Source organism: Triticum urartu, chromosome 1 (assembly GCF_003073215.2).
Source record: "Triticum urartu cultivar G1812 chromosome 1, Tu2.1, whole genome shotgun sequence".
In the NCBI taxonomy this organism is placed as follows: domain Eukaryota; kingdom Viridiplantae; phylum Streptophyta; class Magnoliopsida; order Poales; family Poaceae; genus Triticum; species Triticum urartu.
This window is the reverse complement of record NC_053022.1, coordinates 501,967,970-501,983,704: the sequence shown is the minus strand read 5'-3', so window position 1 is coordinate 501,983,704 and position 15,735 is coordinate 501,967,970. Positions and strand designations below refer to the sequence as shown.

The following is a 15,735-nucleotide window of genomic DNA, read 5'->3' as shown; positions in this document are numbered from 1 at the left end:
TCTTTTCAGAATCCCTAAACCATATACTAGATGCAGAGCAAAGATAGACAATGGAGATCTTCACCAATCACCAGGGCTGATCACTACAACTTTTGCTTGTCTCCTGCATCAAATTACTCAAGGAGAGCACATCGCACAAATTTTGGATGTAAGACTTCTGAGCTTGCACCCGTATAAATTTCGGAGTCGGTAAATTCTGCCTTCAATGGGGAATAAGAGGTATCAGCCAAAGTAACTAATTGCTCTGAAACCGGCTTCGTTTTTGTGTAACTGAAGCTCATTAAACTGCTAGGTCATTCATACACACCTAGGCCTAGAGCCTGTGGTGGTTACTTTCCTTTCCTGGTACTCTGAAAACAATTGGTCTGAAATTTGATCATTCGGTCGTACCTTGAGTTCAGTTAATAATAGCTCCGGAAGCTGGGATCTTTCATCTTAGTTACCTTTACACCTAGTGCATTTCAAACCAGAAACTCCAGGCAGGCTCACGGGATGATGATGATTCCTTGACTGAAATCAGGAGACGCCGAATTCAACGACCTTGAAACTGAAACTCTACCCATCGCTGCTGTAGCTGGCAGCAAGAACACAATGTAGAGCAAGCAATATGCTCGACTTTGTCGCGATTGTCCAACCAAGTTCCATATTAGTAAGATTTCGTTGTGTTTGCCTTGTGAAACTGATGCAGATGTCAGCATCAAGTTTCGTTCGGCCGCGGAGAGATGCCTGAACCTGAATGACCTGGACTGGATCGGCCTGTAGGTTTTTGAGCTGTTCAAAGGAGGGATGGTAAGTAATTACCTCTTCGGGTTATGTGTAGTCAGTGTTCTTTGCCTGTCCAGTGCTGGAGTGCTGGGGTTATCTTCTGCTCGTGTCCAAATTGATTGGGCCCCACAGGCAGTCTCACTCGCCGGCTGGCTGTTTTTTTTTTTTTGAAAGATCCAGCGTTGCTGGCTTTTCATTGGCTTAGCAGAAGAGAGAGTCGCCGGCTGGCTGTTGAATAAACGGTTGGAAATGCCTCTCTTCTTGTTCCAGTAGGAATGGATGTGTATAACGTTAGAAGAAAAAAGATGCGTAATGAAAAATAAAAGTACTGACAGGCGGAATGAGACGGTCCGCAGTAGTACTAAGCAGAGTGATATTATTATGCTTCAAGTCGAAACTATTAGTTGCTACTCCCTCTGTCCTATAATATAAGAATGTTTTCAAACTGTTTTAGCTTAAAAAACATTTTTATATTACGGGATAGAGTAGTACAAAATAATAGTTGTACACCTAGTAGTACTATTTTGTGGAAAATAATGCTCCAAAAATTTAAGCAGTGACATAAAATCGATGATAGTGCATCACGTGAAGTGATTGAAGATGACCATCAATAACATGTGTTGAAAGTTTGTAGAAACCACCCAAGAAAAAGAAAAAGAAACAACCAAGTCCATGGATGACCATCAATAACGTGAAGTAACGCTTTGATCGGGATTGTAGTCGGCCCCGCTCTGACCTTGTCCAAGGAATGTGCTTGATTCACCTTCCATTGCTGCTTGCACAGTTTCGGCATAACGAACATCTCCACCTTCAAACACCATTGTCAACCAAGACAACAACCCTCGAAAATACCCCTGAAGCAATCTTCACAAACTTCACCACAATGTCGACAACCCTAGATCCATCGCCCAAGAAGAACAACAAAAGATAAACTCACCAAACTCCTCTCACGACTGCGGTGGGTCTAGCGCCAAGGCATCGTCGTTGAAATTGAAATGCTGCCACAGGACACGTTGCAAACGGTGGGAGAGGGGGGCAACAGCCTCGCTAGGAGGAGTGGCGTTACAACCCAGAACATGTTATAGCGATCAAGCATAGTTAAAGAAACGAACGGGACCGACAGTCGGACTGAAAAAACCGAAACAGGCGGCCCTGACGGTTTTTCAAGCTCATAAGACCATTCTGCAATTGGAGCAGAGAAGACCGATAAAATCAACCTATTTTCTGGAAAAAAAATGGTGAATAAATCGAAGAAAAACAGAAAAATGATTAATGCCGAATTTGGAAGAAGTGGGGTTCAATCCTAGGACGCGTGTGAGCAGGAATTACGTGCTCATGGCCCAATAACCAACTCGACCATGCTACTTTGTTTTCAAATATGAGTAAGTAATTTTATTTGACCATCATTTAACACTATATTGGCATATATAAATATTACTAAACTTATAGTATTATTTTAGGTAAAAAAAACCTGCCGATGAACTGGTGAACCGATGGTCGATCAACCGGTAAACTTGAACCGATAGGCTTACCGGTTCAATCTTCGGTTCGGTTTTTTAAGCTATGGAATCAAGGGCAAATCAATCAATTTGGCGTGACAAGAGGGAAAGACCTTGATACCCTTGTCGAAGAAATGTGCTTGATCCGCCTTCCATTGCCGCCTGCACAGTTTCGGCATAACCAACATCTCCACTTTCCAACACTGCCGTCAACCAAGACATCAACCGTCGACAATCCTCCTGAAGCAATCTTCACAAACTTCACCACGATGCCTACAACCCTAGACCCATCGCCAAGAGCAACAAAAGAGCGACTGAGGTGGGTCTAGCGCCAGGGCGTCGTCGTCACCATTGAAATGCCGCCGCCACAGGACACGTTGCAATCGATGGGAGAGGGGAGCAACAACCTCGCTAGGAGGAGCGAAGTCACCACCCGTAACATGTTATAGTGAATCAAGTATTCATCGTCACCATTGAAGTGCCGCCACCACAGGACACGTTGCAAATCAATGGGAGAGGGGAGCAACAACCTCGCTAGGAGGAGCGGAGTCACCACCCATAACATGTTATAGTGAATCAAGTATAGTCTAAAAAACCAGACGGACCGGCGGTCGAACTGGAAAAAAAAGGGAACCGGCGGCCTTGGTGCCTTTTTAAGCTAATATAAGACTGTTCTGCAATTGGACTATCGGTCGGTTTTCTGAAAAACTGGTGAATAAACCTGAGAAGAACAGGAAAATGACTAGTGCAAAATTTGTAAGAAGTGGGGTTCAATCCCAGTAGGGAGCAGGAATTACATGCTCATGTGCCAATAACCAACTCGACCATGCTACTTTGTTTTTAATTATGAGGAATTAATTTTATTTGATCATTACTTAACACTATATTGCTGAACATATAGTATTATTTTATGTAAACAACCGGGCGATGAACCGGGGAACCGGCGGTCCAACCAGTAAAAACCTGAAACGACAGGCTCACTGGTTCGATCTCCGGTTCGGTTTTTTAAACTATTGAATCAAGGGCATAGGGCAAATCAGTCAATTTGTGGTGGCAAGAGGGAAAGACGCGGTCTCTTCTCCACCCACCCCTTTTGCCACGGGGGCCTTTTTGATATTCAGAACTAACCAAATAGACCAGGATTTGTCCAAATTACCCCCATCCATACTGAATCGACCCAGCCACGGTGGATTGACAGATTTGAGATAGACTAGAGAAACAGAGAGGAGGCCGCGCAGCCGCCGCGCCGCGCCGTGCTCCTCCCCGGCCGCCGCTCCCGGCGCTCTCCCACGCCGCGACCGACCGCCAGATGCTTCGCAGCCACCGCCTCCTCCTCCCCGGCGGCGGCATCCCACCCGTATCGCCGGTCTCGTGCGGCCATCTCCCTCTCGCGCATTTCCTCAAACACCTGCTGGGCGGCCATGCCGGCGTCTCCCACGCCGCGGCGGACCCGTGCTCCCTCACGCTCCACTTCCTCCGCAGCTCCTGCGGCCTCTCGGAGCCCGCCGTCGCCAAGATCGCCGGGCGCGTCCACCTGCGCTCCACCAAGAGGGCGCACGCCGTCCTCGCCCTCTTCCGCGGCCTCGGCCTGGCGGGCGCCGACCTCGCCCGCGTCGTGGCCGCCGCCCCCGAGATGCTCAACTACCGCGCCGACGCCGTCCTCGCGCCCAAGCTCGACTTCTTCCGCCGGGACCTGGGCCTCACCGACGACCACATCCGCAAGACCATCCTCGCCAACCCGTACCGCTCCCTCTGCTACAGCCTCGAGGGCCGCCTCCGCCCCAACTACCTCCTCCTCCGGGAGCTCCTCGGCACCGACCAGAACGTGCGCTCCGCCGTCAAGCAGTCCTTTGAGCTCATCCACGGCAACGTCCGCTCCGACCTGCTCCCCAAGGTCAAGGTCCTCCGTGACCATGGCGCCACGGACGCTGTCATCGTCAAGCTGGTCACCACGCACCCCAGGTCGCTCATTCACAGGTCCTCCTTCTTCAACGAGAGCCTGGCTGCCATGAAAGAGCTCGGGGTCAGCCCGTCCTCCGGCATCTTCCCTTACGCCTTTGGGCTGTTTGCCAGACTGAGCCCGGTGACCTGGAAGCGCAGGATCGACAATTATCTCAGCTTGGGGTGGACAGAGGAGCTGGTGAAGCTGGCCTTTGTCAGGCACCCCTACTGCATGTCTGTATCGGACGACAAAGTGAGGCGTATCTCGCACTTCTTTGCCGATAAGCTTGGCTGGAGCCCGGAGTATGTTTCGGCTAGCCCGATGCTTATCTCGCTCAGCTACGAGAAGCGGCTCCTACCAAGGTACCAGGTGCTGGACATATTGGTGTCAAGGGGTGTCATCCGGCGAATCCGAATAAGCCACTTGATACTGGGGGAGAAGAAGTTCATGGAGAAGTATGTCACTGGTTACCAGCAAACTATTCCTGAAGTTCTGGAAGCTTATAGAGGAGCTGGGACAGACAGTGCTGTGACTGTAAAGTAGCTGGAAGATTCTGCGGCGCTCTACCCTGCACAAAGGCACTGTTTTTCCCCTGGCCTCTACTGTTAATTTTGTTAAACTTAACTGCACTTTTCTCTTTCTGAAATCATGCCATGCAATGCACGTGGGATCAAAGAACTTTAACTTATATCCTGTTTGTTATGACTATCCCTATTTTTCTGTGTAAATTCTGACTTTTGAAGTGGGAAGAAATGGCAGATGGATGAAACTGCCCGGAAATCGTAGGGATGCAAGCGGGCAGCCTGCGATGTTCCGTCTAGTGTAATGTTTCACTTGATCTTAGCATAATATGCGGGCTTTGTGGGTTGCCTGCTTGCATCCCTTTTAAGCATATATGAGTACGATAAAATATCGGACCTAAAGCTACTGTACTCTCAAAATATAAGATATTCTTACAAATAAGCTCTGTAAAATGGCATGTTTGAAGTTTGCACCATGAATTCTAGGAAGTTCAGGATATCGAGAAGGTTTATGCAATGCAGCATGTTATAGCTGAACGACTTGGCATGACAAGCACATGATAAAGTTACATCTCTGGTCTAGGAACACATCCTTGTTATGTTGGGCCACACTTATTATATTCCACTGCAAGAAACCTAGGGGTCCGGCACCATGATGTCCACCTGGAGATCGGTTCGAGTCGGGCCAGATCAGGAGAATCACCTGATTGCTAGTCCATAGAGTGTGCACCGAGTTAGGAGTGCACATAGGTGGTAGCATTGGTAGCTATCAGTTTATATTATAATCTAGTGTCATATCCAGTTTGTATTCAGCAAATAATCCCTAGTACATAAAGGAATTGAAGCTAATGGTTGCAACTTATGAAATCAAGCACCGCATATTTTTTTTTCTATTTCGTATATGGTTTATGTCTCCAACTCCATATCCTTGTATCTCAACTCACTCGTGAAGTGCAGTGAGTGCAGTCCCAGCCCTCTTCAATATTTACCCCAAAACACCAAATGTGTTCTGAACATATTTCTGTTTCCTTATTTGTACAAGCTGTCCAAAATCTTCTAACCGTTTAAACTAAAAAAATCAGGAAGATACATGTCATGTTGCTTTGGGGGTATACTAATAGGCACCATATGTGTCCAATTAAACTTAGTATTAAAAGGAAGAGGTGCACAAGCTTATCTGGGTGATGATCAAATTAGTATGTTTCAGTCTATGATGTGTGCTTAACTGCTTATCCTTGGTAGGTCAGAGTTATTATATGCAATGTACAGTTTCGGTCATATGCAGGATAGATGACATAAGAATAAAATGTACGCAGTTGGTCGAGAGGAGGTTCTGTAAAAACAAAAAAGTTGCCAATGTCTTCTGTATGTTCTACAAATGTTGAAATTTGACGTCACTATGAGTGTTTTTGTTCATATGATTCCATTGACCCATTTAATCACTTGTAATTACAGCAAACATCCCCACTGTTCATATTGGAAATGTTTGCATGTAAACAAAATGCACTATGGTGTCTAAGGTTGCAGCTCTGCGTCACTTGTATCTCAAACTTCAGAACCATTCTAACATGTCACCGAAGCTGTAAACTGATTCATATGAACCCATTTGCTTATTCATAGCTTGAAATGCGACACAAAACATTGCCTAGCCTCCTACTAGCCGACACACGTTTTTCTTTCTTTCTATTCCGCGCTTTTAAATCCTATACGAGTAGAAGTGTACCGATTCTTACACTTGCTTTTTGCTTTGTAAAATGCGCTTGTGTTTATTCGTATTGGACACACATCTTACTCTCCATTCCATTGTTCTCCGAAGCACTCTGTTTTTGCCACCTTTGAATTTCCCGGTGCTCGTGATGGTTGCACGGAACTGCAGGCCCTGTCAGAAAATAGCACGACGATCCATTTGTCCTAAGATTGTTGTAGCAGGTATGGTGGTCTAATCTAGTCAGCTGTTAGAATCGTATAATGTTTCCTCTTCCGAATGAGTTATGGAGTACTACTGTACTAGGCCGCACCAAGGTAAACACCATGTATAAAGTTATATCTGTACTACTTGATGCTTTGCAACGCCTTGATTCAGTACAAAGAGGCGATCGAGATCGCCTCAAGTGCATCCATCTGGCATAGGCTTGGCTGATGAAAAGTCCTTTCTTTGCTTTCTCTGTCAGCTCTGTAACCATTTTATACATGCGTTAGAACTTCTATCGTTTTTGTGCCTTGTTGTATGTAAACCTCCAGAAAGTGGTTGACAAATCACATTTTCTCGGCAAAATGTAAAAATATCAATATTGAAAATATCAGCATTGACAAAATGAAAATATATTCAATGATGAACCTAATGATATTGATTTGGTATTACAAATATTGATATTTTCTTTTTAGACTTGGTCAAACTTTAGAAAGTTTGACTTGTGACAATCTTCATATGTAAAGTAAAACAGAAATCCAATTCCGCTCTTGGGAGCATATGTATCTGCCCATCAAAAATGTTTTTTTTATAAATGTCACTTTTTTTAAAAAGAAAATAGATGTCATCGTCACACCAAAATGCTACTTGAATTTTTTTCGGTAAAAGCTTAAGCATTTTGACCTGTGCGAAAAAACAAATCGAACACTAAATATTACCTCCAAATGTTACCCTTAATTTTGTTTTTTCACCGACGAAGCATTGCTATCCCGTTTCGCATGAAAATTCTCAAGCACGCTTGTTCTAACATGAACGTTCACAATTTTTTTTTAGAATAATTGAAATTTATTTACTACTCCCTCCATCTCAAAATTCTTGTCTTAGATTTGTCTAGATATATCCTTATCAAGACAAATCTAAGACAAGAATTTTGGAACGAAGGGAGTATTTGTTTTGATTTTATTGTTCATCCCTGGAGCAAAAACGGCCTTCCAGTATACCGTAAAAAAGAACACAAATGGCACAAGGTAACACTACTTAACGTTTTTATAACTAAAATTGCCATCCGAAAGAAATAAACCCCCAAAAAACTGGAACTTGCTATCCAAACAAAAAGTTGCCATACTTCACAACTAAAGTTGCCATCATCGAGTAACTAAATTTGCCATCAGACGGAATTGCTTCATGCCACACGTGTGGCACTTATCAGGATTCAAAGAAATCTAAGTGCAAAGCCTAGAAGTTTCTTGCCCCTCCGCCGTCATTTTTTCCAACACTATGAGGGCCGGGGGTAGGGTGGGGGGTGAATTGAAATTTAAATTTCATTTGTAGAGAGAAAAATAATTGTCGACCAAATTCATGGTTACCAGCAGTTTGCTTGTATTGGTCAGTTTGGTTGTGTAGGTGAAGTTGAGATGGTTGTCCTAAAAATAACAGTCCCACTGTGGTCACACGATGTGTGTCTACCCGGGCGGATGCTGCGAAGATTCCAAGCCCAGATCAGACGGAGAACAGGGGCCAGGGGGACACACACGGTCGCCATCGCCGTGATCGCCGGCGCCCCCTCCCCCACACACCCGCCCCAGCCGCCGTCCCGACCTCTCGCCAGCGATAAGCAAATCCCGCCCGCCTCCACGTCGTCCACAAAAGCCCCGTTCTTTACCACCCCCATCCCGACCTCGCTCCTCCTCTCCACCCGCCCCTCCCTCCTGATCCCAGCCCCAGCCCCAATGGCGTCCACCGCTGCGCCGCCCGCCGCCCTCGTCGCCCGCCGCGCCGCGTCCGCGTCCGTCGCCGCGCCGCTCCGGGGCGCGGGGCTCGCGGCCGGGTGCCAGCCGGCGCGCTCGCTGGCGTTCGCGGCCGGCGCCGACCCGCGCCTCGCGGTCCACGTCGCCTCGCGCTGCCGGGCGGCGTCCGCCGCGCGCGGGACACGCGCCGTCGCCACCATGGCCAAGAAGAGCGTGGGCGACCTCACCGCCGCCGACCTCGAGGGCAAGCGCGTGCTCGTGCGGGCCGACCTCAACGTGCCGCTCGACGACAACCAGAACATCACCGACGACACCCGCATCCGCGCCGCCATCCCCACCATCAAGTACCTCCTCAGCAACGGCGCCAAGGTCATCCTCACCAGCCACCTGGTAAGCCTCCCCACCCCCACCTCTCTCGCCCCTTCCCCGCAAACTAATCAATGATCTCAGCCCCATATATGTATATACAATGTAGGAACACATCACTTGCAGAATGTGAGTGTTGTCATAATCTGTTCGGAAAGCCTGATATATGAACACGTAACACCCAAGCTCTATCTACTACAGTACTTGTCAGTTTGATTAAAGCCTTGTGCGATTGACTGATGGTTAGCCTGTCCTAAAACGACTGATCATAGTTTCCAAGGAATTACTGAATACAATCTTTGACTCATTTTAATTCATCATCTGTTTATGATGACTTTATGTGTTCTGTAGTCCCAAAAAACATTAGCTGACTACTGCCGAGCCAAATCGTTATGTGATCTCGCTATTGAATCATTACTTCTCTAGTTGTGAATTATCCTTTTGATTCTAATTGGTGATACTTTTGGATTCCCCATTTTATTTCCTAGCAAACCTTTATAAAGGATAATCCGATGCTAGTTTCACACAGAGTTGCTTATGATTGTTCATGTCATGGATATCAGATTCGTAACCCTTGTCTCCTATGGATTTGCAGGGTCGTCCTAAGGGTGTTACTCCTAAGTTTAGCTTGGCTCCCCTTGTGCCCCGATTATCCGAGCTTCTTGGCATTGAGGTATTCTTTTGTTCCACTTCCACACCATCGAGGCTTCTAATCAAGCATATGCCGAAGTGATTGTAGTCTACTTATTTAAACACATTTTTGTTCGCAAATTAGGTGAAAAAAGCAGAAGATGTTATCGGCCCAGAAGTTGAGAAATTGGTGGCTGACCTGGCAAATGGTGCTGTTTTGCTCCTGGAAAACGTAAGATTTTACAAGGAAGAGGAGAAGAATGACCCAGAGTTTGCAAAGAAGCTTGCGTCACTGGCAGATCTGTTTGTAAACGATGCATTCGGAACAGCCCACAGAGCACATGCCTCGACTGAGGGAGTTACCAAGTTCTTGAAGCCTTCTGTTGCTGGATTCCTTTTGCAGAAGGTTCATACTTTCTTTTATTTCTATTTCTGAAGTTTGATGCTTGAACTCAATTGATGCTATGCACCACAAAATATAAAAGGAAAAAGAATTTCGAGCAGAAGACTTAACGTCCATCCATTGGTTCCAGACAGAGTCTGAAGTGCTGTTCTTTAATTGCAGGAACTTGACTACCTGGATGGAGCTGTTTCAAACCCTAAGCGCCCATTTGCTGCCATTGTGGGTGGCTCAAAGGTGTCATCCAAGATTGGGGTTATCGAATCCCTGTTGGAGAAGTGTGACATCCTTCTTTTGGGTGGTGGTATGATCTTCACATTTTACAAGGCACAAGGACTCTCAGTTGGTTCTTCCTTGGTTGAGGAAGATAAACTTGAGCTGGCAACATCTCTCCTTGCAAAGGCAAAGGCAAAGGGTGTCTCCCTTCTGTTGCCATCTGACGTTATCATTGCTGATAAGTTTGCTCCTGATGCTAACAGTCAGGTATATTACATTTTTGTTTTCCTCATGCAAGCGTTGAAGATAATTATCAATAGATCTTTTTTAGTCAAGCTGAAGCAGCTCACAAATATGTGAAGGCTATATACCTGATCTACAATTTTTCTGTAGACCGTCCCTGCATCTGCAATTCCTGATGGTTGGATGGGGCTGGACATTGGCCCAGATTCAGTCAAAACATTTAATGATGCCCTGGACACAACACAGACAATCATTTGGAACGGACCAATGGGTGTCTTTGAATTTGACAAGTTTGCAGTAGGAACTGAGGTAATGCCATGTGTAATTCATTCATTCAGTTCTATTATGGAACAAATTTGCACAGAAAGAAACTTAACTGTGATCCCTCTCCTGTAGTCTATTGCAAAGAAGTTGGCCGAGCTTAGCAAAAAGGGTGTGACAACTATCATTGGAGGCGGAGACTCCGTTGCGGCTGTTGAGAAGGTGGGAGTGGCTGATGTTATGAGCCACATCTCAACTGGTGGTGGCGCCAGCTTGGAGTTGTTGGAAGGAAAGGAGCTTCCTGGAGTCGTTGCACTTGATGAAGGTGTCATGACGAGGTCGGTGACCGTATGAGGCTAAGCTTCATTTGTTGCATCTTAATTCCTTTCATGTACCGTTCCAAACCTGCCATGTTGTCCTCCCTCTTTTGCTCGTCTTCGACCACTCGAAATGTAAGAGGCCAATGTTTTATAGAGAAATACTGGGAACTGTTTGAATAACACCCCCAGCAATTTGTGCTCACTTGAGTTGCCCTTTCTTAGCTCACATAATTAGCACCAGCAAATGTTTTATTTATAAGGCAAAGATGGAATGATGTTGGTTGAGGATGTTTGATTTTTGTCTTGTTTTGTTTTCCTTTCCAAAGCAAACTTTAGAGGTGTCGAAGATGCACTTTGTGGATGCCTGTTGCGATCAGCAGTAAAAAATTTGGTTCATGTCGAAGTTCACCATGGAACAAGCAGACATGCTCACCTTCCATTTCCAATTTCAGCATAAATTTGACGGACCAACAGAGTGCTGAAGCTGACCATTGAAAGCATCAGCGCATTTTGTTTGTTGTAAGAATGTCTTATTGGTGGAAATTCTTCAGAAACATTTCATTTGGGGTTTGGCCATGTCAGGCTTTACACACAAACTTACTGCATATATGGATTTCGACGATCGACAGTTCAGCATCATGAAGAGCGATATCACAAAGGTGTTTCTTCATTGTGGGCACTTTCTGCCTCCATGCATGCCCAGTAATTCTCATATTTAACACCACACAAGAATGCAACCAACTCAGCGTGCAATTTTACCACCTGGCTCCATGATATCTCAAAATTTAGGTTTAGCTCATGAAAATATATCGCGAATGATAGACAATACAAGCTCAAAGGGTATGTCATACATCACCCTAGACCAAGGTACAAGATGGCCACAATGTGCATAAACAGTACCACAGATATCGCAGATCAAAATGTTTATATCTAGCCCAAAAGAAGCAGTCTTAGATGCAGGAGAAATAAATTAAAAGGTGATAAATATATGTATACTGAGGAACACCAGCAATCCTAATGGTACAAAAGTTTATGCTGAAAGGAGGCACTGACAAAAGAGCTCACGTCACGTCTCATTAGACTCGTTAGAAGCCTCGTTGAAAGACGAGGCAAGGTATTCTGCCAGACTCAATCCTGATGTTGGATTTGATATTGTTCGGCCTTGATTAGGTGTCTCCTTTTTGCGCAATGACTCTGGAAGCCAGGACTTCGCGCCATCGATGGGTTTCAGTATGTTGCCAACGATAGGCTGCAAGCCCTGCCAAGGATCATCAACCATGGACTTCCTGTAGAAGTTCCTCTGATCTTGCGATCCAGAATGGTTCTGGAAGCCACCCCTTCCCCCTCTTCCTCTCGAACCTGGGCTGTGGTAGAAATTCCCACCCCTGCCTTGATTAGGTGTCTCCTTTTTGCGCAATGACTCTGGAAGCCAGGACTTGGCACCATCGATGGGTAGTATGCTGCCAACGATAGGTTGCAAGCCCTGCCAAGGATCATCAACCATGGACTTCCTGTAGAAGTTCCTCTGATCTTGCGATCCAGAATGGTTCTGGAAGCCACCCCTTCCCCCTCTTCCTCTCGAACCTGGGCTGTGGTAGAAATTCCCACCCCTGCCTTGATTAGGTGTCTCCTTTTTGCGCAATGACTCTGGAAGCCAGGACTTGGCACCATCGATGGGTAGTATGCTGCCAACGATAGGTTGCAAGCCCTGCCAAGGATCATCAACCATGGACTTCCTGTAGAAGTTCCTCTGATCTTGCGATCCAGAATGGTTCTGGAAGCCACCCCTTCCCCCTCTTCCTCTCGAACCTGGGCTCTGGTAGTAGTTCTCACCCCTGCCACGTCCGGAAGACGAGTGCGGGCTACCTCTTGGTACATAACTCCTCGGGCTTCCTCTTGGTTCGTAACTCATTGGGCTACCTCCTGGTCCGTAATTCATCGGGTTACCTCTTGGTCCGTAATTCATTGGGCTACCTCCTGGTCCATAATTCATCGGGCTGCTCCCTCGGCCAACATTAGGGCCTCTGAACCCAAAGTTGGGTGGATGTGGATACGGATCTTGAGCTGGAGAAGCAGAATGTGGGTTCCAGTGAGGTGGAGGTCCAGGAGGTGTTCCTCGGTATCCAGACATAGGAGTCTGGAACTGCATAGGACCTCTCCATGGACTATTCCCTGGTGCACCTTCCATCGGAGATTGGGCCATATGGTGCTGGTGTGGAGGAGGATAATTGTTGCCAGAGTTCCCTGATCCAGATAAACAAGCAAAGTGAGACCAATGATCAGGGTGAAACTTTGTAGTGTTAGTTATTTATATGGCATCCTGCATGTAAACTGCAAATCTCAAACAGATGCATGGCTTAAAACTGTAATAATTACTTAACTTGCTATCCTGACTAACCCAGTTCTCTGTAGGGCAATTTAGCTAAGATCAACGCAAAGAGTAAACAATACGTTAAGACAGTTATGTTTGGCTAGAAACATGATTGTAGTTTTCACATTTTGCAGGATGTGCAGAAGGCCAAAACAGTAGCTGGATTTCTTGCAGCACAGTACAGCTACAAGTAATCACTAAGCAGTCAAAATTTTGTACTAGCCAGTTTTTAAACCGGTATTTATTTAGAGTGTCAAAAGTGTTCTCTTAATCAACCTTCGCTGCCATGGTAGGTGATGTAAAATGTTCAAAATTACTCTCTTCAACCTAAAAGGACCACCAAAGATTCTTCAATCGACCAATACTCACATCATCCAGTTAGAAGTTACTAGCATCTACATACTTGTAACAGGGTGCTTTTGTTGAAGGTTAGCTTAAGCCCAGGAAAACTCTACTGTCTGGATCAATGGAACTGCTATGAATTATTCCAACAATAATATAAATCCTACAAATATGAATCTTACAAAGGGAATTAACCTAGAAGCACAGGAGCGGAGTATACAATAAACATCAGGAAGGGAAGAAGAGGGCCAATACCCTAGCAGGGTAAGGTACGGACCGTGAGGCGGGGCCGGGGCGGGATTGGGGCCCGGGGGGTCGGCGATCTTGCGCTTCTGCGGGACGGCGGCGGCGGAGGAGGAGAAGGCGGCGCCGGGGTTGGTGTAGAAGTCGAACCGCGAGCGCGGACGCGGGGCGGAGGAGGTGGGCGCCAGGTCGGGCTCCGGGAGATCCCACGCGGGCGGCGGCGGCGCGGCAGATGGCGAGGAGGAGGAGGAGGTGGAGGAAGCGGCGGCGGCGGCGGAGGAGCGGAGCGCGAGGAGGCGCTCCCGGCGGTTCGCCGACGACTCCTCCCCGGCTTGCTCGCCGGTGTCCATCTGGGATTGCTGCTTGCCTGCGACGGGGCCTCGGCCGCTTGGGTTCAGAGAAGAGTAACCCTTGCGTTTGTACTATTTGTCATCGCACAATACGCAGGAGCAGGAAAACATGTAGCTTCAGAAAGTTCAGAAAAAGAGGAGTTCTCTTTTAACGGCCATGAAATCCTCTCACGACCTCTTTTTTTTTTGTTTGACGCGAAACTTAGGACTTTATTGCATCAGAGAGGTACGGTTACAATCAGCCAAGAGGCTGCTTACAAGGAAGGAAGGAAGGAAGGAAGGACAGCTGTCCAACCAGCATTCTGACACTGCTAAAGTAGTAGCTCGTTTAGCACAAGGATCCGCACGGCCATTAGCATCCCTGGAACTACGCTGAACCGTAAAAGAAGCGAAACTTAAAGCTTTGTCCCTAATTTCATCAAAGATAGGCGCCAACAATGATCTAGTGTTGTGACGCGAGAACCAAGTGTTGACAACCTCTAAACAATCAACCTCCATAACAACATGCGAGTACCCTCTGAGTTGGGCAAAAATCACACCCTCTCGCATTGCTTGCACTTCAGCGATAAAAAGATCTGTAACCCCAGGTAAGGGTTTGCTCCATGCACCCATGAAAGAAAGATGGGAGCGAGCCATACCTCCCGCTCCTTCCACTTGTGCCTGAGTGTCAATAGCTTCATCGGTGTTGATTTTCACCCAGCCAGGATCAGGTGGACGCCAACACTGATTAACTCGGCCAACATGATGAGTTTTAGGTAGTTCTAACAAGATCAGATCATCTCCCGCTTGCTTGATTGCATGTGCAGGATTGTACCCTTCCTCGTCATGGGTCCATCAGCTTCGTGAACTCCGGATTGTATGCATAATAGTTACTATCTTGCATCTATCTGATTCGTTGAACATACTGTCAACAATAAGATCTTGTGTCCAAGTCTCCGCATGCAAACGGGGTAGTTTCAAATCCAAGATTTCCTTTGCCGCGTTTCAGAAACTTTTTGCATGGAAAAAATGGACAAGAGCATGCATCAAATGCTCCTCTGTAGCTTTGCAAAGGTCACAAAGAGAATTTGTTCTGATATGTCAATATCGCATGGTAGCGTAGTCAGGGAGAATTCCCCTTAGTGCTCGCGACCAGAAGACCCGAACTTTCGGGATAACTTTGAGCTTCCAGAGAGCTATCCATACTTGTTTCTGTACCGATGAAGTTTCCGCTATCGTCTCTTCCTCTAGAGCATGTCGACCTCTTTGATTTCCAGGAAGTTCAAGACACATGATTTTTTGTACAAAACACGCGCAACATACGAAAAATTCAAAGGATTATAATCCTACGAAATTTCTGTGGAAATCCTTTAATCAAATGAGCCCCAACATGTTATCTCACGGCCCTCGGCACCGCAATATCGGATCATTGTCCTCTCCTACTCGACTTGAATGCGGAATTATGCATAGGGCGCAGATTTAAATTTGAATCTTTCTGGCCAAAAGCGGGAGGATTTCTAGACACGGTGGAGAGAGTGTGGGCCTCGGTCCCCAATGAGGTGCTGCTGGACAAGAAGTTGAGAGCCCACGACCAAAAGTTTGAGAAAATGGAGTGACTGGTGGATTGGAA

At 46.5% G+C, this 15,735-nt stretch overlaps 3 protein-coding genes across 4 annotated transcripts; 2 read left to right on the top strand and 1 right to left on the bottom strand.

Annotated features, from left to right (window-relative positions):
• The first annotated feature begins 3,409 nt into the window (after positions 1-3,409).
• Positions 3,410-4,894, top strand: LOC125522839. The gene has a single exon (XM_048687879.1). It carries the CDS (start codon positions 3,574-3,576, stop codon positions 4,747-4,749), a length of 1,176 nt encoding a protein of 391 aa, XP_048543836.1. The 5' UTR covers positions 3,410-3,573; the 3' UTR covers positions 4,750-4,894.
• Positions 4,895-8,096: 3,202 nt separating this feature from the next.
• On the top strand, positions 8,097-11,022 carry LOC125522814 (phosphoglycerate kinase, chloroplastic). Its single transcript, XM_048687852.1, has 6 exons — positions 8,097-8,774; positions 9,346-9,423; positions 9,526-9,786; positions 9,946-10,263; positions 10,390-10,548; positions 10,636-11,022. The coding sequence occupies exons 1-6, from the start codon at positions 8,112-8,114 to the stop codon at positions 10,852-10,854; spliced, it is 1,698 nt and encodes a 565-aa protein (XP_048543809.1). The 5' UTR covers positions 8,097-8,111; the 3' UTR covers positions 10,855-11,022.
• A 574-nt stretch (positions 11,023-11,596) lies between these two features.
• On the bottom strand, positions 11,597-14,243 carry LOC125522825 (protein SICKLE-like). Of its 2 annotated transcripts, XM_048687869.1 has the most exons (3): positions 13,811-14,243; positions 12,630-13,064; positions 11,597-12,404 (listed from the first exon to the last, which is right to left on the bottom strand). In XM_048687869.1, exons 1-3 carry the CDS (start codon positions 14,124-14,126, stop codon positions 11,887-11,889), a joined length of 1,269 nt encoding a protein of 422 aa, XP_048543826.1. In that variant the 5' UTR covers positions 14,127-14,243; the 3' UTR covers positions 11,597-11,886. The 2 variants fall into 2 exon arrangements, with proteins under 2 accessions (XP_048543826.1, XP_048543819.1); XM_048687862.1 differs by having other exon boundaries at positions 11,597-13,064; positions 13,811-14,242.
• Positions 14,244-15,735: the final 1,492 nt, after the last annotated feature.

Coding starts and splice junctions, on each gene's coding strand:
- LOC125522839 (XM_048687879.1), top strand. CDS start 3,574: ATGCTTCGCAGCCACCGCCTCCTCCTCCCCGGCGGCGGCATCCCACCC.
- LOC125522814 (XM_048687852.1), top strand. CDS start 8,112: ATGCTGCGAAGATTCCAAGCCCAGATCAGACGGAGAACAGGGGCCAGG. Junction 10,264..10,389: donor CTCCTGATGCTAACAGTCAG/GTATATTACATT, acceptor ATTTTTCTGTAG/ACCGTCCCTGCATCTGCAAT. Junction 10,549..10,635: donor AGTTTGCAGTAGGAACTGAG/GTAATGCCATGT, acceptor CCTCTCCTGTAG/TCTATTGCAAAGAAGTTGGC.
- LOC125522825 (XM_048687862.1), bottom strand. CDS start 14,126: ATGGACACCGGCGAGCAAGCCGGGGAGGAGTCGTCGGCGAACCGCCGG. Junction 13,065..13,810: donor CGCCCCGGCCCCGCCTCACG/GTCCGTACCTTA, acceptor TATCTGGATCAG/GGAACTCTGGCAACAATTAT.